Here is a 27,080-nt window from a genome sequence, read left to right on the forward strand (position 1 = left end):
GGGTGAGTTCTTTGAAGTACCATTCGGGATGTCTTTGGTCAAATTTGGTAATAAGTTTTTGGGTAAACTCATTGTAGGTAGTAATTTGTTGGTGGCCTTGGGTAATGAGGCCATGGTGCCACCAATTATGAGCTATTCTAGTTAAATGAAGTACGGCAAACTTAATAGCATTCTCTAATGTCATAGGGCTAAGAGATAGGTAAGTGTCTAATTTTTGGACCCACGACTGTGCTATACATTTCCCGGACTTGTCAAAAGTTGGAATGGTCATTTTGCTTATCCTTTCCTTAAGGTCTCTATTGGGATGCCTTCTTCTTCTATTAGGGTTGACCCTAGTTTTAGCTTCGCATTAATCTCTAAAGGATATATTTTTTGTACTTCAAGGTCTAATCTGGAATATATTTCAGCTAGATCCTCTACGCTATCTATAGCTTGTTCCTCCTCTTCTAACATGTGGTCTTCTCTTGGTAAGAAAGGAGGCATGGTAGGTCTTGGGGTTGATGCCCTAGTGGGGTGATAATTTTCGGAGTCATTTGAATGAGTATCCCTCCCATGGTTTTGATTAGATCTAGAATTGTTACTATTATTTATACTTTGGATAGCTTGTAGGAGGAGTTGGGTTGTTCGGTTGAATTTTTCATTTTGACTAATGAGGGTTTGATTTGTTTGTTCCATGAATGCCCTCAATTCATTACCTAATTGCTCACCCATGTTGGATCTAGTTCCCCTCCTTTGGTATGTTTGCATTAATTATTTTTCACAAGATGACAGGAAAGTTGCTCTGATACCACAGTAATGTCCCCTTCCCAAATTACACTTTTGCTTACCTATAAGAGTAAATTATATAACAAAGGGTTAGGGAACAATCATACTAATTAATTGATTTGCTAACAAGTGGAGCTTTAATAAGTAGAATCTACATAATAACTTAAGTGCCAAATAATATAATTTCATATTTATCTGATTATTAGAGTTTGTTCAAGTATTAAATTTAACACATAGAATTGGAAGGAAGAAGACATGAAGGTTCGCCTAGGGCCATTTCTACACCAAGCCCAAGAAAGGTCGCCTTCTACAACTTTCTTGCTCCACTTGGCGGCCCATACCTTTTGGCCTTCCAGGTCTACTTCTTCCATATTTTATTAAGCCTTGTGAGGAAAAGGGTAGAGAGTGTGACTGGGTTCCTTGACTCCTCTATATAAGGACCATCCCAGCTCTTGATGCCGCTTTGGTCATCCTAGGATGGCTCACTTACGAGCCCCTCGTCACCCCTCCATCGCAATCCATACACCTCCTTCACAAAGTGTATTCTTATATTATTTGAAAGTTTTCTATAAAGATGTATTTAATATTTAATAATGATCTTGCATATACAATGTCTATAAACATGTTTCATATTTATGATGATTATACTTGTTAATATCTTGTTTATTATGTTTAACATCTTAGAGGATTATACATACTTATTATTTAACATTTTGATGTTTAAAATCTGTATTGTTTGTCTGTTTAATATCTATGTTCATTACACTTAATATCTATACTCCTTAAATTTAATATCTACATTCATTAGAATCAATATCCATATTCATTATATTTAATATCTGAAAAATTATGCATATACAATGTCTATAAACATGTTTCATATTTATGATGATTATACTTGTTAATATCTTGTTTATTATGTTTAACATCTTAGAGGATTATACATACTTATTATTTAACATTTTGATGTTTAAAATCTGTATTGTTTGTCTGTTTAATATCTATATTCATTACACTTAATATCTATACTCCTTAAATTTAATATCTACATTCATTAGAATCAATATCCATATTCATTATATTTAATATCTGAAAAATTATGCATCTTTAATATCTGCAGTATGTTGTCTAACACCTACAGTAATTATTAATACCTTTCTAAAATTCAATTATGATTAATTATGATCCTGATGCCCACAGACTTATTTTATGTTATTTACTTAAGAATGCTACCAAAGTTAGAATGATAAAGTAAAGTGTTTATAACTTTATATCCTATTGACTTTCTGATGTTGTTACAGTAAGTGGCAGTTTAGATACATCATACCTGGTGGGATGCACTACGTATTATTGCTTGCCTTTGACTCTTCTTACCTCTGTGATTTCCTCCAGCTTTCCCTCCTTTTTCCACGATGCCTTCCACAAAGGATTGCTTGGTCTTTGATACTACTATCTTCAAACATTGGGCTCTTTGGATGAGATGTGTCCCTTTCTATTCCTTTCTCTTCCTATGTTAATTGTGTCCCTTCTTTGAAACGATCTATCTTTGTGTCTTTAAGCAAGGTTTTTTATCCCAACTAGAATCGCTGCATCAATAAATAATAATCGTTCTTTTTCCTTTGTATGGTATTACTAATACTTAGTCGGTGTTAGGATATGTAAAAGGATATTAACATTTGCTGGTAATAATGCTTAATAATTAAGTAATGGTTATTTAAATCATGATGAATAATTAATTAATAAACATTATTACAATTAATCAACCAATTAATTAATGGTTTATTAACAAATGATCAAATAATCAACTAATTAAATAATTGTTAATTAACAAATAATCAAATAATCAACTAATTAACTAATCATGATGAATAAATAATCAACTAATTTCACAAATATGATTGTGTTATATTATCATAGTCTAAATGATCTAGTATAAAACAAATTATTTTTCCACAATCCATGATAATTGTTATTCTTGCTTCTGGTTTTGATTGTGTGTAATTTTTTGCATCAACGTTTTGGATCACACTCTGATCCATCATCAGGGTGAAAGAATACATATGTATATATACTCATATACTGACTCGCATATATTTATATTTTTATTAGGTTTAGCCTTTCTTTTCTTTCTTTGTTCATGTTGTTCTTCTCATTTTTATTTATCCGTTTATTTTTATTTCTATTTTCATTTTTCCTCTTTATTTATTTATTTAACATTTTTTCTCCTTCTTATGAACTTTTGTTTTCCTCTTATTTTTTAATTTTTCCTTTGGTTTTGTTTCCTTTGTTTCATTTTTTGGTTTTTGTTTTTGTTATAGGTCTTTTCTTACATTATTTTTTTGGTGTTTCTTTCTTCTCTTTGACTTTTGGCCTTGTCAACCGTGCCACTCTCTCCCTCCTTTGTGCTATCTCTTTATATCCCCCTTGGATCTGCAACTGTCCATCTTACTAATTCTTGAGCATTCTTTCATCCTGATGATGGATCATAGAGTGTGATCCGAAACGTTGATGCAAAAAATTACACACAATCAAAACTAGAAGCAAGAATAACAATGATCTAGTATATCTAATCAAAGGAGCGGGGCATGACATCTTTGGTCTAATCAATTTTATTCATAATATATGCTAGCCTAAGATTGAGAGAGTGGGCCGCACAAGGTATTTAAAAGATGTTTGGATAGTGTGCCTTAACTAACAACATAGCAGATCTACAATTATTTGTGTTGTCCATTATGACTTTGAGCAATATGACGGGCTCCCACTTTCTCAATGGCTGTGATAAAAATATTAGCAATAAATTGGCCAACCTTCACCTGCCCCTCACAATCCATGCCTCTCACAAAAATATTGCCCCTTTAGGGGACATTACTATGACATTGATCAAGTGCTGAATTTTAGCACCTTTCCACCCATTGAAAACATGGACGCCTTTGTCTCAACTCGACCCACGAATCCCTCATGAACTTCAATGAATCTTATATGAGCTTGACCTTTTTCACCAACTCTTTATAACTTGGTCCCTTGTACCCTTTTGGAGCATCATTAATTTTTTTCACCATTTCATGTCAATATGGTGAGTGAACGACATTGAAAGCCAACTTATTTGCATGGATACATCTTGCAATGTGCTAATTGGTAATGTCTCAAGTTTCATTTTGAATGTAGTTTCCAAAGGTTCTTTTGGTCTTTTGTTTGTAGTGGGTTCTTCACTTTTAGGAGTGGCCAAAATTGAGTGTCTCTCTACCACAACATTGGGATTAGATGGGGGCATAGGGCTTTTTATTCTCCTTGATCTTCTTTTTACCAAGGGATGATTTGCTCTATCGCCTACTAGTTCATCTTGTTGCTCTTACTTCATAATATATGCTATCATTTGCTTTGATGACATGGTTACATGACACACCATTCTTTCCAGGGCAAGCTTTGATGCCTTGTCTAGGCATTCCACACAACTGGGCTTTTGTCAGATTATGAACTTGAATATTTAATGACACATCCCTAGAAAATTAAAATATACCCCCCACCACCTAGAACTGGTTGTATCATATTGACATACTTCCATAGAGGAGAACTCAGGTCTGTTTTGAATTTAGGTCAGGCTATGGAGTTAGAACTAGCTGCCATTGTAATTCCTATGGCAAGAAATTTTACAATCAACACATTGAAAATAAATAAAATATGAAAAACAGAAAATAGATATCTAAAACTTAACTCTTTTGATGCATTTGTAGAAGAATGAAAGAAAAACAAAGCAAAGAGTTTGTTTCATGTTTGTAAAACATAAATGGAGGAAACAAATGAAAAAAACTTATGGCAGCCAGTGGACACTTACAAATATGTAGGAATGGTAATGAAACTGTTTAGAACCTTCATGTTGAGACATGGACCAGCTCTGATACCATGTTGAGACATGGACCAGCTAGGACTCGAACCTAGGACCTTCCATACGCTGCTGGAGTGCTCTACCACTGAGCTACTGGCCCCTCTTGGACCAGTCCATCGTCAGTCCGGGTGTGGCTTATTTCCAACACCAACACTTCAAAGATCAATCTTCAGCTCTCTTTGTTGATTTAACAAGCAAAAATGAATGTTTAGCTTTCTGGAATGATATTTGTTTTTTGTGATTGAAATGAGCTAAATAAACTTGTTTTGGTGTTTGATATACCTTATAAGTAACTTTTGAGGTTTGAAATGTGTTTTAGGGTGCCAAGGTCAAAGTCAAAGCAAGAAAAAATAAAAAATAAACAAAAAAAGTAAAAATATAAAAAGCATGGGAGATCGACGGATTTGCCCTGGGTTCATCCCAGACAAAACCAACCCCCTTCGTAATATCTTGCTTGTATCTGCAGGGAGATCAGACTGGATCATGGATCTGATTTGAACTAGGCCCGGATCCAGCCAGTCTGCAGGCAGATTTAGTAACACAGCCTGATTTTTATCCACAAAAAGGATTTTAAACTCAGAAAAACAGCGTTAAGTGCCCATAGAAATTGTGCTCATTCCCTTCTTGGATTTGATTAAACTACATAGAGAAAAACAAGACAAAAGATCACTAGTTAGAGGGAGAGAAGCAATGATAGCACAGTTACCTGGTTCAAAACATTAATCTGTATGGGAGGTCAAAAAAATTCAGAAAATCTCAAATTTTAAAAAATATTGAAGAGATATCCACATAGATTGAATTTGGTCAAAATAAATATGGACCAAACTGTATTTGAATCAAGCTAGTTCTGGTAAATATGCGTTAATAGGTCTTGTGGGCTGTGCAAGCCTCTAAAGAGGGGTTTATACCAAAACTGACCACCATTGTGGTATAGAGATAACACCATAGTTAAAGTAGGGCTATTAATCAAGAAGAGTTCGAAACAGCTCTCATCTAAGTTCCCAAGTATATCATCATGAAGCACTTCCAATTCATTTCCTTGCATTGTTCTTGGATTAAGATTTCCTGAGTTTTCATCTTGATGAATGAGATTGGTAAACCAAGCTGAACATTGAATGAACTGCCAAGGCCCAACCTGAACTCACGAGAAATTATAAGATGTGAGGAGGATGCACCACTGGGTCCTTTTTCCATAGACCATAGTTGTAGAGTAAACCCAGCCTTAATAATTAAGGTTATACAAAATGAAGGTTGTAAATAATGGAGGAAAATGGACCTTACTGAAGGTTTTTTTTGGCTTTCTTAGGTGTCTACCAATGTGTGAGAGAGAAAGATTCAAAAGAAAATTTCTAGGGGAATTATTAGAGAAATTGATTAGTTGGTGGTAAAGGAGTCAGACAAAAGCATGGCATGGAATGATAAGAAGGGCAGTGTTAAACATAAAGGAAATTGAAGGATTAAGTTGATGTTGGGGAGAATAGTCCTCAATATCACCATTGAGTGTATTCATTAGGATGAATACTACAACGAGTACCAGATTCTTAGAAACCACATTAAGGAGAGCAATTGCACTTGCACACCAAGGATGCAATCAATAGAGAAATTGATTAGTTGGTGGTAAAGGAGTCAGATAAAAGCATGGCACGGAATGATAAGAAGGGCAGTGCCAAACATAAAGGAAGTTGATGTTGGGGAGTATAGTTCTCAATATCACCATTAATTGTAATCATTATGATGAATACTACAATGAGTACCAGATTCTCAGAAACCACGTTAAGGAGTGCAATTGCATTGGCACATCAAGAAGGACCACTAGTACCCATTTATTATCAATACAATAATGCAAAGTAATGAATTGGTAACTCTGGGATGGAATTGATGTATGATTACAACCAACATATTTGGGACTTGCAGGACAAAAGATAAGAGAAGTTTTAGAGAATGTTTTCTGCAATAGACTTTTGGGATCTAAAGGGAGGCAGCGAAATATGATGAGGGAAAGGGTATGAATAGGATGATAAAGATGTTGGAAAGAAAAACAATAAGTTCTGAAACCACGTCGTAAAGGGCACATGGACTGTCATGCCATTAGAGAAATACAATAACTCAACCTGCTATGAATCTGTATTCAGAAGAAAAGAAAATATCATAACATTATATTATTAAGCTCTTCCTGTGGAGATCATCTCATAAAATGTCTTTTCACACAAATTTCCTCACTGTCTCGTGTAATATTTCCTCAATTTATAGAATTCCAAGATAATTCTAGAAGTGATCCTTTTGGCCACCCTAAGTTAGCTTAAGTAAAATGGTGTGCACAAGACCACACCAACAAAAGGAGATACTCATTGTAGAGAATCTGGACAAGAAGCTGTCAGATTTTCAGAAATGTGCAGGTAATGCTCAAGCTCAAGAATGAGTTGAGAAGATGAAACACAAATGCAAATTTCTTTTAGAAGGGAAAGAGAAGGAAATATGCTATCAAGATAAATGTGGAGAGACAATACATATATATTCCAAGACAACTTGTGGAAGATGAGATATTTGTAAGGTTGCAGCCAGGATCCTAAAGGGTGAAGCAATCATATTTTGTGCTTGACCATAGTAAGTTAATAACAATACGACAATTTAAAACTTATTGATAGGTAACAAGATGGTCTTTGAGTCCAAAATGTAGCAACTATGGAGGAAAGACAGCTGACTATCCTTTTGTATAAAATGATGATACCTGAATTTATTTAATAGAAATGAAGGCACAATACTGTCTATGTGTATTGAAGTCAAGATGGAAGAGTAGCCTTTTTTTTTTTCTTTTTGCAAAAATGTAAACTGTGGACAAGCATAGTAAGTTTACGTAAATATTCTCTAATTTATGGCCTCTCCTCAGTATGAGATCTAATGTGATAAGCAGACCTTAGAAGTATGTGAGATACTTTTCTGGATTATGGTAAACTACTTGGAACTAAGCATGCACAATGGTCATTGTTTCTTTTTTGTAAAATTTGAAATGCTTTCTGCCTTTGTAAATGAATTAATATTAAGTATACGACGAAAAATTCCTATGTTGTTGGTCTTACAACCTTGGCAAATAAGAAAGACAATGTTAGTTTGAAACTAATAATTAATAAGTTTGGCGATTGAAAAATACAACTAGACTTGGAAGGGCTTACTTGAAGCCATAGTAAGGCATATGCAGCCAACTTATAAGCTCCATTGTACTGATTTGGTCCTATACAAAAGGGTATGGAGCCTGCTTGTAAGCACCATGAATAAACTGCACTAAATCTAGCAAGAACAACTTGAATACACTCCAGCATCTTGGAAGAGCCACATGAACAATTTATGTTAGCCTCTCCTTCCTAGGCATGTGATGTAATGTCCCCATTTTTCCAGTGATCACTCAAGAGTCCTAGTTTCACTTGTTAGCCATCTATGCAGGTGAAATCAGTGGATAGGAGATGATATTGCCACCAAGGAGGGCTTATACTTAGTCATTTTTGTGACTTGGGTGGTTTAATATTATAGGCACTTTATAATAATTCATTATAGAGTTACTTTTTCTATAATTAGAAAATCTTATAAAGTAGCTTTATAAAAGTGCATTATATAAGTTATAAACTTATAAGCTACTTTATGCCAAAATAGATACTTTCATAAAAGTAACTTTATAAAGTTAAATCATTAAGTGCACCCATGGTTTGATTTCATAGGCAAGAATAAATAATTAAAAAGTGGCCATGTTATGTTATGAGCTTCCCCAAGTTTGTACGTCCAAATTGAAGGAAAGAAGATTCCATTGGAATCTTTAAAAGATGCCAAGAGAAGTGTGATTTAGGGCTAAGAGGAATAAACGAGCATTGTACGTACCATTTGGGCATTATTGGAGATTGGAATTTTGAGAATTGTTTGCATTTGCAGGTCTGCAACGTTTATTGCAGGGTCTGAAATTGGGTTTGAGGATGAAAATCTTCAGACTTTGTGTGAGGACAAAATCCTCCTCACCGTTGTGCCATCGATTTAGCTTGGAATGTTCATATTCAGCCATTAAGGGCCAAAAACCCAAGTTTGGGAGCAGCTACAGCAAGGATATAGTTTGAATATTAGATCCGAGCAGGTTTTGGGAAGATTTTTTAGTGTTTGTGGCAAATTGTGGTCTACCATTCTCTTCCAGCCAAATCATACCACCTGGAGCTTGCCTGGATTTTCAAATAAATAATTTAAGGGGTTTTGCAGCAGGGTTTTCATACAAAATTCATTGTTAGCAGCAAATTAGAAGATCCCCCATAGTTATTTGGTGAAAACAATTCATACTAGAGATATAGGAGTAAAACAGATGGTAGAAGACACACCAAACTGGGGTTTCTCCTGGGGAAAGTTCAGAAAATGCACTGAAATAAGGATTTCTCCTCTAAATTGTTTTTGATAATTATCCAGTTGATGAAAGAGCTTTCAGGAGTCATTGGTTGCAGTTGGAGGGGCTTCATTCAGTCATTTCACCAGTTCAGGCCAATAAGACCCCCTTGTTAGGGGTAAATAACGTATGTTATTAAGAATAATATTTATAAGTGTGTTATGTTTATGTTTATGTTTGTCGCCGAGAGGTTCCCGTCGGGTAGTTGGGAGTTGGTGACAGTTGGCAACTTGACCAACCGTTGGGTCTTTATATTGTTTGGTTGGAACCTCGACAGGGAGATTATGTATGGACAATTCTGGACACTGGAATAAAGATATAACTTTCTGGTCTAATTATTATCGTCATTTATGTTATGATGTACAATTGTTCTGTTTCATGAATACTTGGTACGTGCGGGAAATACTGTGTTATCTGATTATTCACCAACCACACATCTAGGACTAAACATTTTGGCGCCGTTGCCTGAACGAACTTGGAGATAACTATGGCGGCAGGCGGAAGCAATTAATGGGCCGACCATTTAACCAACAATTAATTGTCGTGGACAACGACATGCACGAAGAGAGTACCGCGGAAGAGGAACGAGAGGATCAGTTGACGGCAGACTTGGTGGAGTTGTGGGACGTGTCGGTCACGCAGTAGGTGCAGCGAGAGGCTCAGGAGAGAGCCGTCTCGGAAGGCACGGTACGTGGTGAACTCACTGTCAGCACCCCCGTCTTTGACCTACTTGGGAGTATTCCAAGGTTACTCGCCAGAAATTTGATTGCACTCAAAAACCAAAGGGAGGAAACGACAAAGGAACTTCGGCGGCAACAAGTTCTCCGACGGTACGAGGAATGGAGTCGTAGGGAGGAAGAGGAGAGGGAGGCTAGTCGGTGCCGTACCTCTGGCACTTGATGCCCCTACGACTGAACAAAGACAGACGTACCACTACCATTGAAGGAGTAAACGAGGGAATTGTACGGAGATCTCTCCGCATAAAAGAACAGGCAAAAACCGTGAGTCGGAGTCGTAGTCGGGAGAGGCAAAAACTGTGTACGTGGAAGGAGTTGGCCGAGGTCGCCAGGAACCTGCCACTTCTAGACCTAGCGGACGAAGATCTCGCCGACCAGGCCCCACACTCGACGTCGAGTGAAGAAGACTCCAAAGCCGAATCGCAAAGCACCCAGTCGGAATTTTTTGAACAAGGAAAGGAGGCGGTACGAGACCTGCACGAGGAAATCGCCACTATTTTTGAAGCGACGTTGTCTGGCATTAAAAATTTGTCCCTGTCAGAGGGCATCAACATAGGAGGGTCAAATCCGGAAACCCTGGGAAAGAGGGACTATAGAAGCGAAGGTGACCAAAGCCTGGTTGACAAGGGCCCAACCAGACCAGGAGCGTACGGTACCTCCCGGACATGTAGTACCTTCCCGGCATATAGCCAATCCTAGGCACTGCATAAAACATCTCAGAAAAGAACGATGGCACACACTTCGGAGAAGCAGAAACTCCCAAAATTCATGGGCGACGGGTCAGAGGACCCCATATGGCATTGCAAGACATGCGTCACCATTTGGGAAGCAAATGGCCAGGACGACTGGGACTACTAGTTGAAGGCATTCTCGGCCACTCTGCGAGGAATAGCTATTGATTGGTATACAGACCTCGATGCTGAGCATAAAACGTCCTGGAGCAATCTGAAGAAGGCCTTCGAGGAAGAATTCAAACTCCTACAGGATGACAACGAAATTGTGGCAGAGATTTACAACACCAAACAAGGAAAAAATGAAAGTGTGCACGCATATAACAGAAGGCTGAGGGAACTACTTAACAAAATGGAGAACTAGCCGACGGATGGCCTCAAGAAGTGGTAGTTCGTAGAAGGATTGGTACCATCCCTAAGAAGGACGATGAAAGTGGTCCCTCCGCCATCGTACGATGAAGCATACAACCGCGCCATGGATATTGAAAGTGAAAACAAGACATCCTGGGGGAAGCAACAGGCGAGCGACGGTGACAGCGTGGATGAAGACAGCGATGGGGGATCCAAAACCTTGCAAGCGCTCCAAAAGGATATGATGAGGATGATGAAGGAGTTAAAAGTTGACAAGGAAAGTGGTAGGGAAGGAAAAAACTATGGTGCACTGACTGCAAGACTGAAGGACACACTAAAGGAAGTTGTCCCCGCAAAGTTTTTTGTGACATCTGCCAAGTAATGGGACATTCCACTAAGGAATGCCCGTACAACTTGAAAGCACGGAGCACACAAGTGCTCTACGCCCAACCCGACCAAGCCACACCGCCTGCGACAGCTCCGAAGTCAACAACAAACTCTGACGCCTCCCCTGGAGGGTACAGAAACAATCGGCGGGGTAACAATAGATCCAATAATAACACACCAAGGAGCAAAATTCAATACGACATGAAGGGGCGACCCATGATTCAATGCAGGAAGTGCAACGAATGGGGTCACTTTGCTCGAGAATGCCAAAACGGAGGTGATGTAGGAAGTTTGCTGTGCAGATGGTGCGGTCCAGGAAATCACGAGGACATAGATTGTCCAAAGCAAAAAGGGGTGAACATGCTGGACGTGGAAGGATCAAAAGAAGACGTATTGGCAATCACAAGGTTGCAAAACAAGAAAGCCATGTACCTTGACCCTCGCACAGAAAAAGAAAGGCTCCAGGAGGCAAGGTCAGATATCGAGCGGGCGATGGCTGGAGAGCGGAGGGCCTCGCACCTGGCTGCCGGTACAGCAGTCCGGTTAGAACCAGAGAAAACTATCATTAAGCAGATGTTACAAACACAATACCCGTATGGGTGTCTGACCTTCTGCAGACCATGCCACAGTTAAGGATGGCTCTGACAAATGTAACTGAGGACACTACCCTCAGTCAGGAACACCAAACGATGGCGGAACCATGTAGTACGGACCCGGTGAAGGAATCTGGTACGGATGCCATGAATCCTATGCTACTCGTGGTGGGCGTCGGATGGAAACCGATAGTAGTAGAGATGGATATAATGGGACAAAAACTTACAAACACCATTATTGATGGTGGGTCCGGAGTCAACGTACTACCGGAGGAAACTTGGCGAAGCCTCGGCAAGCCTACACTCTGGCCACCAACCTTCCACCTAGTCGGTGCAGATCAACATGGTATCAAACCCCTCGACACCCTCATGGCACAAAAGGTGGTAATTGGGACGCAACAATTTCTTTTGGATTTTGTAGTCATTCCACTGGAAAGGAAAGCGTACGACGCTCTTCTAGGAAGGGGGTGGCTGATCATGGCTAAAGCTAATCATAACTGGAAAAGGAATACGCTCTCAATCGAGAGTGACGGTCATAAGAATGTAATTGATATGAGAAACCAGTCCGTTAGCGAAGAGCTCGTGTCATCGGACTCTGACTCAGAAGATTCAAATAGATGGGAGTGGGGTTCTGAAGGAGACAGAGGAGGGAAAGAACCCGATGAGGAAGGAGTGTTGGAACTGGATGGATGTTCCGATGATGGAACCAGTTCACTAGCGGGACTTTTTCATTGGCAAATGGAGGACTATGAGGTCTTCCACCCGGAGTGTCACATGCTTCAAATATGTGAGATAGGAGAATCAAGCGGCAGGATGGAAGAACGATCCTTTCCCCCGGAGTACGATAGGTACTAGGAGGGAATGGCATGGGTGGATGACACACCAGCCTACAAGTTTGAATGAGACAAACCTATCAAGTACGAGGAAAGGGATGTGAAAAAAATCAATCTAGGCAAGGACGAGGACCCGCAGGTGATACTCGTAGGGGATGAGTGGAACCCTGTACTGGATCACTTGTACGACGTACACCAGTCGAGGGAGTGTTTGAGTTTTCTATACGGCGTACGGTCAACAAGAAGGGAGACTGGCATAGCCCGTACGGTGTATGACCTGCAAAGGGAGGAATACCGTATGGCGGAACATTGCACCCACAGGAAACTAAGTCGTACGATCTTGTACAACTACCATCAGATAAAGGAGAAAGACTGTACGGTCAGAAAATAGACATATCGTATGTGTAGGATCCATACAATCCCCTCATTCGCGGAGTTCGTACACGCAGGGAGCAGTTGTATAAAAAGTTTGAGGGTATCTGTGCAGAGATTTGTGCCATCCATGTGGAGCTGAGTGAAGAGTTGGCACAGGTTGAAGAGGCCGTACGACCAGGAAGCGGAAGTGCACGATTTAATCCGTACGGTGTAGAGGCAGCAGTTGGTCCAATGGTCCATACCAGTATGGCAGACCAGACAATGCAGAGGAGGCCGCACCAGGGAAAAACAAGGTCGCCATACAGGGAATTGGTACTAGTACGACATGTTCAGGTACTGGTTCGACGAGCACTAGTATAGTACCAACAGGTATTGGTACAGTTCCAATAGGAACTGGTACGATTCCAGCAATAACTGGTACGGTACTAGCAGGTACTGGTACGCCAGGTGCTAGTACGACAGGTTCAGGTATTGGTATGACGATCATTGGTACCAGGTCGGAAGGACAACTTCTGGTAGAACGAATTCATGTTTTTTTCAAGTTGGAACACAAGACATTCTACATGTGCCATCATGATATCAGCCTATTCCTGGACGCCATACGCTTGCAAGTACCACCAGAAATGTGGGGAACCTTCGAACCGCGCGGACGGGTGGAACCAAATAAACCTACCATGTATTACTATACTCACCTGGACACACTAGGTGACACCATGCAGCCAGCCAAAAGGAGAAGAAAGCTGGACACGTCCGTAGAAGTCGAAGATGCCAACAACGCAGAGGATTCTGAGGAGGCAGAAGAGACTGAGGAGTAGGAAAGTGGTGATGAGGGATTTCATATGGCACCTCACACAGTTGCGAAGGATGAAGGGGAAGCAGAGTCGCAACAATAGGAAGAGGAGGAAGAGGAGGATCAACACGGAAGGTTACGGGAACAATGGAAGAGTACGAGGGTAAAGTTCACACCTTCCAAATTATCTTCGACACACTTGGTACCACAAGAAGCACTTACGGTGGCCAACCCTGTAGGGGACGTACGACGAGTAGTGGTGTTGTTTCAAAAAATCAATGAAGGGGAACCACCAGCGTAGCGGCGGGTATCATTACCACAGAAACCAGTACTTGCATCAGAAACCACGGAGTGTACCAGTACGGTAGACCGGATAGTGGCTGGGGAGGCCGTACCAAGAAAAGACATAATGGCCGAGCAAGGACTTGGTACGACATATCCAGGTTCTGGTACGGAAGACATTGGTATAGTACTAGTAGGTACTGGTACAACATCAATAGGTACTGGTACAATGTCAGTAGGTACTGGTACGGTTCCAACAAGTGCTGGTACAACTTCAACATGTATTGGTACGGCCCCAACAGGTACTGGTACGACTCCAACAGGTACTGGTACAACATCAACATGTATTGGTACGACCCCAACAACAACTGGTACGACTCCAACAGGTACTGGTGCACCTTCAACATGTACTGGTACGATTCCAACAGGTATTGGTACGACTCCAACGGGTACTAGTACGATACCAGTAGGAACTGGTACACCAAGAATTGGTATGGTACTAGCAGGTACTGGTGCGACTCCAACATGTACTGGTACAGCTCCACAAGTACTGGTACAGTACCACACATGAATTGGTACGACAAGAATTGGTACAGTGCCGACAGGTACTGGTACAGTGCCAGCAGGAACTTGTATTGTGCCAACAGGAATTGGTACGGTGCTAGCAGGAACTGGTACTGTGCCAACATGAACTAGTACGATGCCAACAGGTACTGGTACGGTGCCAACATGTACTGGTACGACAGGAAATGGTACGGTGCCATCAGGAACTGGTACTGTGTCAACATGAATTGGTACGGGGTACCAGCATGAATTGGTACGGTACCAGCAAGAACTGGTACGATACCAACAAGTATTGGTACGGTACCAACAGAAACTGGTACGATACCAACAAAAACCGGTACGGTACCAACAACAACTGGTACGGGTGACTTGGAGGCAACAACAGCATTGGATACTTTGATAGATGAAGATATAGACGCCTCGTTGAATGGATGGCTAGGGCAGTTCGCACTTGCTCCACACCTCCCCCCCTCCCCTGCACCGCATAACATGGCCATTAGGCCAAGCAAGAGATATTACTATCCCAGACCTGGACAGAGAGAGATCCGTTGATCAAGAGCAGCAGGGAAGGGACAAGCAGAGCAGTGGACCGAAGGGAGCTCTTGCAGGGCTCCACATTACACCACCCGATCTGAATGATCCAACAGGCTCACTCGGACGATTCTTAGGGGAGCTACAGGGGCTCTCTGATGTTGCACGCAGCATGGCTCAGCTTACGGGACAGATGGAGGCCGACAATTCAGCCGACGCTACACAGCTGTGTCACTTCATGACCGAGGGGTGCAAGGATGAGTTCACTCACCACTTTGAGCAGCAGGGGTGGCCGGACCATAGTACGCTTGAGATGATTCAGAACTGGACCCACAGGCACTTGATAGGAGGAATAGGCACCTTGGGCACCACCTTCCGCAGCATGGAGAAGGCCTTCCGGGAGGTGTAATTACATATGCGGTAGCACCAGGTGGAAAAAGAGGCTCAGTGGATGTACATAACAACACTGGAAAAGGAAGGGGAGAAGCAGGCACAGTTGGCTACAGTGGAGAAGAGCTTGAGGAAGGAAATGGAAATGAAGATGACTACCTATGAGGCCCGTTGCAGCATACAAGAGAAGGAGGCACAGGCATTAGCAGCCCGGGTGGCAGAGCTCACCTTATAGCTGGAACTGAAAGATAAAAAGCTACTAGAAGCTGCTCACATGGTAAAGTAAGCACGGGAACGGCAACTGCTGGTGGAAAAGAACCTAAAACTTTAGGCCGGACAACAACCTCCTACTGCGGCCACTACAGGGACGCCTCCTCCCTCTTCTCAGTCTTAGCTATGTTTTATATAATTCAGTTTCTCTTGTCTGAGTCGTCTGGAAGACGACTACGTTTTTGGGGGGGCTAATGTTAGGGGTAAGTAACGTATGTTAGTAAGAATAATATTTATAAGTGTGTTATGTTTATGTTTATGTTTGTCACCGAGAGGTTCCCGTCGAGTAGTTGGGAGTTGGTGACGGTTGGCAATTTGACCAACCGTCGGGTCTTTATATTGTTTGGTTGGAACCTCAGCAGGGAGATTATGTATGGACAATTCTGGACACTAGAATAAAGATATAACTTTCTGGTCTAATTATTATCATTGTCATTTATGTTATGATGTACAATCGTTCTGTTTCATGAATACTTTACGTGCAGGAAATACTGTGTTATCTGATTATTCACCAACCACACATCTAGGACTAAACACCCCTCTATTCCCAACGCTGGACTCTTGGTTGGCCATTGTTGGCTTAGATTGTTGAAGGAAATCATTTACATTCATTTGTTATTGCTGATAAATAAAAATCAGAAATCCGGAAATATGTTTCCAGTCAATTGTTTATGTATTATCATTGTTATTCATTTGCATTGTCAATTTCCCAAAGCATATATCTCAAAAAACCCCCCAAAAAGCATAAAACTTCAAAAAACGCATATAAAAACCAAACTACCTACCGCTGGCCAAAGAAATCAGAATCAGAAAATTATATCAGATTGCTTCAATCAGCACTCCGCATCTTTCATGTGATTGGCCAAAAAACAGAGCTAAAAGGGTATACACTCAAAAAATTATCTTCCACAATCATTTTCATCCTTTTTGTTCAACTTTCGCAAAAGATTGAGGACAAACCTCATATAGATGTGATTAGGGGGTCAAACTCTAACTAGCAAGGATAGTCATGGAATGGGTTGCCTATCAAGGTTTGATTCCCTAGAGGCAGAGTTGGGGGCAAATACAAATTAAAGATGACTCTGATGGAGCAGTACCCCTTTCCATAGCAGCTTAGTTGCAAGTTATGCTTGTTGGTATGTGGATAGGAATGTCCAATTCTCTCCGTTTACAGAGTGTGCCATTCAAGGGAAACTAAGTTTTGTATTAGAAAGCCTTGTAGTTGTGTGGTATCTTAGCCAAGCATGAGGATTGTGGGTATGTGGATTTGAAGGCTTGGTTTTCTTGGTTCTTAGAGTGTTGTTTGAGGCATTTTGATTTTGGATTCAGCAAGTTGACCAGCTCATTAAAGAACCTCCCAATGAGGGGTCACAATCTTGCTTGTGGGACAAACTAGTGTGGAAAGATATGGCAGTGGAGGTTACATTCTATAACTGTTTGTCTTTAGCATGATTTTGGGTTGTTCATCATTGACAATGGGCTTTCCTATGGAATCTTAATGTTATACAAGCTTCTCACCAATTAAAAAACAAAATGGAAATATGATATGGTAATTTAGATAATGACAATTTGGTGAATATCTTTATCCTTAGAAATTATTCTAGGAGGAACTTTGAGGAATTTGGCAATTATAGGGTGAAAACATTCCATGGATGAATTCTTTTACAGAAACTTTAAGTTGTGAAATGCCCAACAATTTGTTATGTGTCACAACTAGGGTAGATTCCATAATCAACTTTGACAAATCATAACTTTCTCAAAATTGAGTAAAGAATGAACTATTAATTGTCAGAACATACTGCATTTGCTATTTCCAACACAATAGGCAAAATGGATTCTTAGTTGCAAGTAAAAATTTATGGCCTTTAAATGATGCAATCTCGAGATGTGGATATCTTAATGCTGCAAAATTGACTTACAGAATGTCAAAAGCAGTTGTTCAAATCCCAAAATAGATTCACCACCTCCTAAAAGCCATGCTAAGCTTTCCTTTCTCTTATCTAGAAATAAGTTGAGGTACCTTGTATTTGATATGGTATTCCTTAGTGAAATATGATTAAGAGTGACTCATCATGTGTGAAACCTGATTGATTGTGTTTAGATCTCCATTAACCATGCTAGCTGATATCTATCCATATGGTACCATTACATGCTATGTCAAGGAAATGCAGGGCCCTACCCCTTCTTGACCTACAGATTGAGTGCCTAAAGGCTCTCTTGCCTTAAGGTTGAGTAGTAATGTAATTTGCTATCTCCCTATATGGATATGCTACACATTGAATCTTAGTAAGGATCCTTCATTCAATAGACAAAGGAATAGAGGATGAATTTGAATCTTTGCATGCCATAACAGTTTTAATGAGAAATGTAGAATTGCCTAATGATGGCAGTTGCTCATATTTAAAAATGAAGAACTGCTCTTGGTTCAAGAGGAAAACAAATGGTCCTGCTTTTTGTCCTGGTTGCAACCTTTTAAATGGGAATTCTATCTTAAATGAAGTTATGATTTTGCTTCATTCAGATGATTGAGATGTTGTGGTTGATGATATCATGATCCAGTGATTATTGATAGAAAATAAATTAATGTCATACCTACAAATTTACAATGATCTGATTTCTTGTCTTTTTTTTTTTTTTTAATACTAAACTATCTACTTTGAGAGCTGAATGCTTCTGCCATTGTGATATGGAAAGCTCAATCTTACCAGGGGACTGCATTATGAGAATGTGGACCATGTAAATGTCCCCATACCCACAGTTTCTGGAGACTACATTTATATATAATATAGTTGTCCCCTTATTCATTTAATCACTTACTCTAATTTGATTGGCATCCCTGTCCCCGTACTGGTACTGGCACAGTTACCGCTGACATCTCCTGGTAAGTATCATTAATCCTTCCCCGAGAAGCTAAGTTGAAATATACTTCATCTCATTGTATTCATTTATAAGGAAGATGAATGAAGAATATTTAATCTTGATTATCAAGCGTATTTTTACCTTGGCATTCAAATTTTATCCCATAGTAGACTTCACATTGACAAAAGTTAGTTTGATGAATAGAAACTTCTCACCTTGGACAAGACCAACATCCTTTGTCTGGAATTCATATCTTGAAATGGAGCAAAAACTAAATCAAGAACTTCATCTCCTTTGTTTGGAAAGCATAATCCTTCCTCTAGAAGCTAAGTTGAAAGGAACTTCATCTCTCATTGGTTTCCCTTCTAAGGAAGATGAAATAGGAATATCCAATCTTGATTATTAAGCTGGATCCAAAAGCATGTTTTCACCTTGGCATTCAAGTTTTATCCTACAGTAGGCTTTGCCTTGACAAAGGTTAGTTTGATGAATAGCAACTTCTCACCTTGGACTAGATCAACATGCTTTGTCTGGAATTAACGTTTTGACTTGAAATGGAGCAACGATCAAACCAAATATATTTGATCAGACCCAGTCTTTGATTTGGGGATTTTGTTTGCATCAAGGTTTCTTTCCTTTGTTTTCTTTTTTTTTTGAAAATTCGAAGTCATTATGGAAATATTTTGTGTTTCTTATCCACGACTTGTAGACTTAGGGGTTTCTATTGCAGTCTATTCTATAAAGGATTTTTAGGCTCACAGAAACTAATTTTGGTATATTTTGCCAGAAATGGAACTCTTATTGGGCTCCTTATCATCATTGGAATAATTGAAGGCTTAGGTGCAACTTGTGGCAAAGTTGTAGAAACCAGAAACGAGTATGTCTTACTCTAGAACAGGAATTCTAGTGAACCCAAGTGATGCTAATCAAATAGGTTGCATCTGTTATGGAGGTTGATGATGGTCATATTCTATTTCCCCGTCCAACTATGTGGGTGCCATTCTGTGTGCAAATAAATACAACACTTGGGTACATTCCTTCAGTTGTTTGAGTCGGTTCACTTTAGTTTCTAACTCTATAAGTCTAGGTATATTGGCAAAAAATGAACGAAGACAACTAGTGAATATGACTATGCCTACAAGGGGTATATTTAGGGTCCAAAATTTTCATTATCAATATTTTTAACTGGAACACTAAAATTATTATGGGGCTTCACTAAGTTTGTTGCCAAAACTGGTACAGAGAAATGCAGGAATCACATTATGACTTTGAAAAGTGAGAATTACATTAAAGATCAATGCTTGTGTGACATAAGAATGCCCTATCTATTTGCCTTCTTTAAGAATTGGTAGTCACAAACTCTTTGGCATTATTAATCTTGCTTTGTAAATTATGTTAGGCTCTCTATATGGAATGACTTGATTTTAACTTGGAAGCTTGTGGTTATAATGTGATTCTTGTTATTGTTCTCAATAAAATAATCTTTTGTCTTTCTCAAGTATTATGCAAATGCAATTAAATCTACCGAAATTTTCATGCTCAACTTGACAACTAGAGCAACGAGTTTTTTTTAATTTCATTTTAGTTTCTTTTCCATGGTGTAGACTCAAACCTTACGAATATTTGATTCAATTTACTGCAAGAACATATTTGATGTATGGTTGCTTATAATTTTGCAGGTGCAGAGACTGAACACATTGGGTCTTCGCTTCCACATAGTTCGCTTGAGAAATCAGTTCTTCCTTTAACATCACCGACATATAAGATGGCAAGCAAATCACACAGCACACAAGATGCAACTGATGGAAGATGGAGACGATATAGACGTGATGCATTAATTGATCCAAGGAAGATTCTTTTATTGTTTGCTACACTGTATGAAACCTATTCCATTGCTTTTTCTAATATTATTGAAGCTGATATTAAAATCGGCCATGGGAAAGCTAAACAATAATTTTCATTTATGTTCTCTCTTACAATTTAACCTTCCAACTCTGAAAAATTGAGAAAATCTATTGATCCCAAATTTTGTCATGGAGCTAACTCCAACCCTAGCTTTAGGCAGTTCAAAAGGAATTTTCTCACTAACTGCATGAACCTGGTAGTAAATAATGAATCTGGTGGGAAATCCATTTGTAAAGTAACATCTTCATATAGGATGGAAGTGCAATAGAAGTTTTGACATGATGAGACTACAAAAAAGTTAAAAACATTAAAGCAATAGCATACATCTTAGTATCTTACCTTGTTCTGTGTATTTAAGTCACAAAACTTCATGATATCAAGCAACAGAAAGAACAAGGAAATTTCACAAAACTTCACGCTTTCAAGCAACAGAAAAAAAACGAAAAAAAGCATAGGTACATGATGGTGTTCGTTTTCTGTTCAATATTTTTCGGATTGGAGATTCAAGGTCTTCACATAATACTACATTGAATCCTTTTATATATTAGGTTTTTTGAAAAAGACAAATGAGCATGGATTCAGTGGATCTTCTTGGTTGATGATGAGAGTGTACAAATTCTCTTATAGATCAGGATATGTTTATTGTGATAGAACCAGAATTTAATTGTCATCATATGTTCCTGCCATAGATATGGGATGGTTGTCCATATAGAAATGTTGGTTGTACTATGCCAAGAGTTGTTCAAAGTTCAAACAATGAGTATTACTGTATTAACTTTTCCAATGTCTTTTCTTAATTGTTTATTGTTTAAAATTGGTTTGAAAGACAACCCGATATGAGGCCTGACAATTGGTTTTTGATTTTTCTTGTAATTCTAAGCCATTATGACAGTGGGTTCAGTATACAAACTTGCGTACCTATTCAAAAAATTGCAAGCTGTGAAGAGTCTTCAGCTGCAATATTTGAAATGCTACTTGTTGACAATCTTTTGTGTTGCCCTGGTTCTGAAAAACAAATGTGCTACTATGACCACTAATTAATGGAAAACAAACTGGCATGGGATGTGACCAGCAAACTAATCTCTGAATCAAGGGCCAACTCCCTGTCAATGATAGTCTATAGCTGATTTATGCAAGAAAAGAGTAAGAATATTGAAATGAATGACAGAAGCAAAAAGCCATAAGCAAAAAGAGATATCTTCACACACCTGAAAAGAGCTTAGCAATTCACAATAAAATAACCAATGATAAATACAACCATGGAAACCACAAGATCCCATGCACATAAATGATGAATTGAAACGTCTAGAGTAGTAGTCTCATAAACTTATGTCAATATATGTTTTAAAGATTACATATGATGCAAAATTGCCTATTGTTAGAAACAAATACAAAGGTTCCCTTGTTATTGGATATGAAAGGAGTGAGAAAATCTGTATACATTGGGCTCAAAACTTCAAGTGTATACAAATCAGTCTGCTTAAAAATGGTGAGCCAACAACTATATGCGCATGGGTATGCCTCATTATCACCCTATCTAACTTTGCCTCTTTAGAGATTTGCAAGCCAATGCTAGGGACACCAAATTTTGAGGTGGATCTCTTCACAAATTTCTCATGCCTTGAATGATTTGGGAGCCGATTGAGATATCTTGTATGGTGAAGTACTCATCTAGCTATATAGTGCTTTTGAGTTATGAATGCAATCTTTGGCAAGATTTGGTATCAGAATTGCTGAGGAATGCAAACAAAGTCAAAATTCTGATAAAGCTTGCCTTGCTAGATAATCAAGGGCATAAGATGGTATTTGAAAAGGATGAACAAATCATTCATTACATTCAACATGCTGATGAATTGCTTATGCATTGTCTCTGAAAGTTGAAGATGTCCCTGTGAAGGCCAAACTCTACAATTGAAAGGAAATAAGCTGCCGAGAGGAATGATTACCCTAGAGTGTTTTTTTATTGCAGATAATGCTTGTACAGAAAAGAAGGTAAGAGAAACTTTCAAGAAATATTACAAAGAGATTGAAATAGCCCCGAGAAGAACACTGTAGTTAGCAACGATATCTACAGCAAAGGAACATGAATGTTTCATTCAACTCTGCATAAAGTATGATCAGGTGATGGCCTAGGATTAGAAAGAGATCAAAGGGTATGACAAAAGTATAATGCAGCATACTATTGAAACTCGACTTGAACTTAAGCTAGTTAGACAGAAACAAAGATTAGTCCATCCAAAGATAGAGCCTACAATGAAGTAGGAACCAACCAAGCTAGTGAACTCATGGATAATTTTACCTGATTAAATATTCAACATGGGTCTCTAATTTGGTCCCAATTAGAAAAGAGAACGGAGAAACTTGCTTTTGTGTTCATTCAAGGATCTTAATAAGGCCTCACTTAAAGACTACTATCCTTTAGCCTCAATGGATCAAATCCTGTAGACTATAGTAGGAGTAGATCAATTTTCAATGCTAGATGGCATTTCAAGATTCAACCAAGTATTGGTCAAAGAGGAGTATCAACATAAAATGATATTCACTTCAAAATGGGGTACTTCTGCCTATGAGAAGATGCCTTTCAGCCTATCAAATACAGGGGCCACCTTTCAAAGGGCAATGGTTATTGCCTTAAGGGATCTCATTAATGAGATTATTGTGACCTATCTCAAATTTCAATGATTTAATAGTATTTTCAAAAAATAAAGAGGACCATTTTGATCACTTGGAGAAACCATTTCAATAATTCTAGTAGTTTGGAATACCCCTCATTCCCAGGAAATGTATATTTGGCATCATATAGGGGCAGCTCCTTGGGCATGCTCTATATGCAGGGTATAGCCATTGACCTTGAAAGAATCCAGATTATTCTAGAACAATTGCTACCTCAACACAAAAAGGGATTGCAATCTTTTTAAGGAAATATTAATTTTGTGGGGAATAGTGTGCCACTCTTTGATAAAATGGGACCAACAATTTAAATGGACAAAAGATGGCAAAGCAGTCTTTGAACAAATCAAGGAAGCAATTACTAATGCCCTATTGCTCGTCAATCCTAACTTCTCAAAAGATTTTGTCGTATATATAGATGGTATCCACGTGAGCATAGCTGTAGTATTAACTTAGAAGGAAGAAAACGGCGAGGATGGTCATTCTTTCATTTTCAGTCAAACATAGAAAGATGCCAAGACGAGACATACTTTCATAGAAAAACAAATATATGCCATGTTTAAAGGAAGGAAAAGATTCAAACATTTGGTTAATTGTAACAAAATAATTGTCATGGTGGCTCAACTTGACATAACAAAGTTCATCTTTGATGGAGAAATAAGTGAAAAAAGAGCAAGATGGATAACAAAAATATTTGAATATGATATGGAGATAAGGTCAAGAAAGCAAACAAGAGGAAGAGCCTCGTGTCAACATCTTGCAGAAGATGTGCATTCAAACATTTGGTTACTTGCAACAAAATAATCGCCATGGTGGCTCACCTTGGCATAAGAGAGTTCATCTTTGATGGAGAAATAGTGAAATAAGAGCAAGATGGATAACAAAACTATTTGAATATGATATGGAGTTAAGGCCAAGAAGGCAAATAAGAGGAAGAGCCTTGTGTCAACATCTTCTAGAAGATGTGCCTATCCCTAGAGGCTTAGAGCTAATACAAGAAGGTTGCCCGATTGTTAAGAAACAACAAATGTGAGAATAGATCTAGGATAAGATCATTTTTCTACAAATAGGACAGTTTCCAACCAATCTAAACCCAGCCAAGAAAAGAGTGCATAGGTTGCAAGCAGATCCATATATACTGATTGAAGGTGTTCTTTTTAGGCAAAATTTTGATAGGTAAGATGTGTAGATGAAGAAAGGATCCCTTCTCTCCTAAAAAAAATTCATTAAAATACTATTTGGCTCAAACCATAGCCATCAAGATAACGAAAGCAAGATACTTTTGGCCCCAACTTTTCCTAAATACTCACAAATGGGCAAGAAATTGTAAAAATTGCTAGTATTATTTTGGCAAAAAGAAAAAGGCACAAATGCCCCTAGAACTTATTATGATAGAAAAACCCTTTGCATTATGGGGATTAGATTTTATTGGGGTAATTAACCCATCATCAAGTGAAGGACATTAGTTCACTAATAGATACTAATTACTTCACTAGATAGATAGAAACCATTCCTATAAAGGAATCCACAAAAGCAATAACCATCAATTTCTTGGAAGGACTAATATTTAGATTTGGTATTCTAGAAACTGTTTTATTGATAATGCTAAAATGTTAGTAGTAGGCGTGCTTAGTTTACTTTAGTATATGTAACTTACATGAAAGCTTCATTAAGTTACTAACTAGAGGAAAACAACGTACCTTTATCAACCGATACAGTTTTTTTGAGAATCATCAAAAGAATTGGTTCAATGCAAAATATACAATGGGACGAAATCCTTATGGCAAGATAGGATCATGCCTAAACAAGCTACAAGAGTACCCATTTATGCACTTTTGTATGGGAAAGAAGCTAGAATGCCTAGTTCTATAGAATTACTTGCTCTTGACATAATTCGACAAATGGAGGTGCTCAAGGATGGAGCAATGACAATTATACTAGCCAAAAGTTTGCGTTTGGAGGAGCAAAGAAGAATTGCCTAGGATTAGATTGGTAGACAAGATAGGGCCAAACAGTGGTTTGACAACAAAGCAATAACTCAACATTTCAAGGTTGGCAGCCACGTGTTGAAATGGGATGAGAACAGGGCTAAATTAAGTCAATACAATAAGCTTGAATTGCTATGGAGTAGGCCATATATTATCACATCATGTAAGCAAGCTAACTCCTTTGAGCTTTAAACACCACAGGGAGTTGCACTATCAATTCTTGTAAATGGAGTTCACCTTAAGCCTTATTTGTGAGGTATTTTCTGGCCCTCTATATAAGCTTCTTACCACAAATATTATTCTAGTCTACCATGTAACTTCCTGCTTCCATTTTAAAGATTTTTCAAAATGCATGTTTCTATCATGATCAAATAGGTTCCCTGATTTATTTTCAATCTCTAATCTTCCACATGTTTATTATTAGAAGTACTGTTTTAGTTCCAATCAAATAAAAACGATGGCTTATCTGATTCAAAATATGTCACTTGTTCCAAGCAATATCAAAGCATGTACCGTGCAGAAAGCTTGATGAATTGCCAGACATCATGGTTCTATGGAGGTGGACATTAAATGCAGATATCTCAGCCATTATGCATGTCCTCAACTACCACTAACACATGTAGCACAATTTGATCTTCAAAATCTATTGAATCAACTTCCATAATCTCCCAATAAAATTAGATTTAATCAGAAGTAATTAATTATAATTGTACTCAACCTAGAAAACCATGCAGGTATGGCGATATTTCCAGTTGACAAAACTAGTGTGATACCCACTCTGAAAAGAGAAAGGAACACAAGATTGGCAAAAGGTGTTCAATTCATGCAAGCCAACCCTTAGCTCTCTACAATTGAAACAAAGAATGGTAAGAATAACATAAAAGAAAAGCTGTAAAGGTGTTGGAAATCAAGCTAAAAGAATTGCAACTGGATATATAGAAAAATGGAATTGTGACTGAGAAAATGTATTTTTCAACTGGCTCAAAAAAATAAACAACAATGAGGGTAAGAAATTTACCCACGAGTGTCACCCAAAAACTGAACATAAGAGAAGCCCTAATGTGAGTGAAGTTATAAAGTATGTAGATGAATGGAGAATCGTAAAAAATCCAGCTCTTGAGCCTCAACCATATGAATTGGTTTATAAAAAGGTTGCTGATTTTATCTGAATTCCAACAATGGGTGGAATGGAAAATAAAAAAATATAGGTTGGAGTGACCACATAATGGCAGCCTGGAGGAAGTATTGACAAGGTTGGGCATATAGAGCATGGACATGAAACATTCTTTCTAGATGAAAGATGGGAAAATGAATATGATAGGGTGCATTGTGAAGGTCCAACTTCACCTTATACACCATTGGAATCTAGACTAAGCTACCCATCCACTACCACAGATCTTAATGAAGAGGATGAATTAAAGTCACACCATATTGACAGAAGGGCACAGCCAGTGTTAAGCAAACCTCAAAGTCTTATTATCAAGACAAGTAGCATGCTAGTGAATTCAAATTCCAGCTACAAAACCCCTTTTACAGCCATATCTTGAGGAGCAAGGATAAAAGAGTCCAACATAAAAACAACTTCTGAAAAAGCATCATCTAGCCATGCAACAAGAGGAGCAGCAAGGACTTCTAAAGGGCAAGATACAACCATTTCTATGTCCCATAACATATCAACTACAAAATAAAGCTTGTCCCAATCAACAATAGCTGGGGATGATGACCTAGAGGACAAAAACAGAGAAAAATTGAGTAGAGTGGATGA

General features: G+C 38.6%; 1 protein-coding gene across 3 annotated transcripts in view; it reads left to right on the plus strand.

Moving 5' to 3' along the window:
* Window positions 1-27,080, plus strand: part of LOC131030361 (uncharacterized) — a 42,583-nt gene that overhangs the window by 7,897 nt on the left and 7,606 nt on the right. For all 3 annotated transcript variants that reach the window (XM_057961152.2, XM_057961154.2, XM_057961153.2), the window contains one exon: window positions 20,432-20,627. In XM_057961152.2, the coding sequence (XP_057817135.2) occupies window positions 20,432-20,627 (196 nt within the window). The remainder of the gene's footprint in view (window positions 1-20,431; window positions 20,628-27,080) is intronic.

Source organism: Cryptomeria japonica, chromosome 2, assembly GCF_030272615.1.
Source record: "Cryptomeria japonica chromosome 2, Sugi_1.0, whole genome shotgun sequence".
Classification (NCBI taxonomy): Eukaryota; Viridiplantae; Streptophyta; class Pinopsida; order Cupressales; family Cupressaceae; genus Cryptomeria; species Cryptomeria japonica.